General features: G+C 36.6%; 1 protein-coding gene across 1 annotated transcript; it reads right to left on the bottom strand.

The window, feature by feature from the left end:
- Window positions 1–9: 9 nt before the first annotated feature.
- Window positions 10–2,116, bottom strand: LOC125853183 (eukaryotic translation initiation factor-like; the record flags this gene model as incomplete). Its single annotated transcript, XM_049532851.1, has 4 exons — window positions 1,685–2,116; window positions 1,054–1,154; window positions 348–435; window positions 10–247 (listed from the first exon to the last, which is right to left on the bottom strand). Coding segments are annotated over exons 1-4 (451 nt in total), but the record flags the coding sequence as incomplete, so codon positions are not given.
- Between the last annotated feature and the right edge of the window lie 6 nt (window positions 2,117–2,122).

The following is a 2,122-nucleotide window of genomic DNA, read 5'->3' on the forward strand; positions in this document are numbered from 1 at the left end:
TGTCCTTACGTTCTGACTCCTGCTCAGGACCTGTCATTTGCCTTGCCTCTTCCCGCAGTTTGTGAGCACTTTCAAATGCCTCCTGACAGTTATTTAATAGAACGCGCTTGAACGTGATCACTTTTCCACCAGGTTCATCAGAAGGAAATGAAGGCAACTTTTCATTGAGATCAGAACAGAGTTGGGCATACATTGAGGAAAATGTTGGTTCCTGTATAGCCTTGTCAAATATCAAGGAAACAACAACCTAGAGTGAAGATGAAAACACGTTAAATCTCCAAGGCGAACGATGGAAAATTTGAACCGAAAACAACAACAAAAATATATGTATATATTGGAGGACAAACCTTTAGAGTGTCTGCACTAGTTATCCCGGATATTATCAGTTGATCTTTGAGGAGATCAAATCTCTTCTGAGTTGTCTGGTTAAGTATACTGCAAATCGTTATTAGTTAGTTTCAAATAATAGAACTTCCAAATCAAGCAGTCAACGGGCATGCGATGACACATCATGTGAAGTTTTATACCACATGCAGTCTAAATAACAACGACATTGATAGACTTGATAGCTATCTCTAACATTTTCGCGTAACTTAAATTTTAACTAAGTTTTCTGATAATATGGAACAGCCATCCTCTGTTCCACAAGTGAACTCCAACTCAGTTATCAGACTTAAAAACTGCAAAGCAAAATAAATATCACGCAATATGTGGAAAACCATTCAGGCTCGAATGGATGTAAACCACAACCTACACTCTTATAAGACTACAACAAAATTTCACTAAAACACCAAGCCAAAGTGGATTAACCCCACAATCCAAAGGACTTGCCCCTTTATAACAATCCTAGACTGTTGCTTCCTTTCAAGCTAACTTTAATTTGAAACAACAAACTTCAAAAGTGTTTTGAAGCTATTGCATTCACTAGAGTTGACACGAGAGAATCTGCTTCGACTTTTGAAACAAAGTTCTTTTAAGATTGAGAGGATTGAACCATAATCAAGCATGTATTTTTTGAATTAAATGGATAACTGTTACAGAGGGGAAAAATACCTCATCACAGTCTTAAAGAAACGATCTTTGTCAGAAAAGTTGCTTTTTCGAGCCGTTGAGAATGGCAGCTCAGCTTTGATTAATGTAGAAGCAGGTCCTCCCTGATTCACAAATAAAGGTTTCTGAGATCAAGAAGTACTGATGCATAATTTCATGTCATATACACAATTATTGTCTTAAACTCAAGCTAACAAAAAAGCACTTGCCACTACAAAAGAAAAAGTTTGAGAGATGCGAAGAAAAGGATGTATGTAGTCAAAACAATACAATAAGCATTAGATTAAAACCTACCCCTTGGTTGAAGATGAAAACACATACATATTTAACAAACAGTCCAAGTAAAGAGAGTTGATAATCAAAAACATAGTTGAAGATAAACGCAAAACAGAATGGTGGAATAAAGATGAAGAATTTGACAGCTGATATAAACAGACTCAGGAATAATTTGTTCATTAGCAACATATAGTAAAACCTGCAGGCGTTAATCTTTGCAAAAGACTTAAATAAAGCACAATCACAACTCTCTAATATCCCTTTTGAGCATTTCTGAGATAAATATAAAGAAAATGAAAGGTTTTGTTTCTGCCTTGAGCTCTTAAACATCAATGAGTAGCATTTACTTCAAATTCACCTGGAAAAATGAAAAGGCAAACATTTCTCATATTTGTATGCTTCTACTCTCTCCGTTTCATATTACTTGGCACATGTTGACAACTTAATGTGAAGGCTATGGAAGGGGCAGAAGTGAGCATCTCACATTCCTATAGAGAAGCCAAAAAGGTGGCTGACTTCCGGGCCAAATTAGCTTCATCGACTGGAAAAGGTACCTTCTACTTCTCTTATCAACAGCTCCCGAAAGAAGCGAAGGGGTACTCTTTCAACTAGTTAGGTGGCAACTACCTTGCATAAGAAGAAGATATGACAAAAGTTTTTTTTTGCTTATTGAGTGGAAGGTTATAAGTTCGTTGCCTTCCCTTTTTTGATGTCCTAATTTCCACTAGAGGTTAGGTACATGCCCCGCTCTGTTTTTGTGTTACTTATGTTGGAAATTATAGACATGGTAGGAGTC

This window comes from Solanum stenotomum, unplaced genomic scaffold (genome assembly GCF_019186545.1).
Source record: "Solanum stenotomum isolate F172 unplaced genomic scaffold, ASM1918654v1 scaffold9934, whole genome shotgun sequence".
In the NCBI taxonomy this organism is placed as follows: domain Eukaryota; kingdom Viridiplantae; phylum Streptophyta; class Magnoliopsida; order Solanales; family Solanaceae; genus Solanum; species Solanum stenotomum.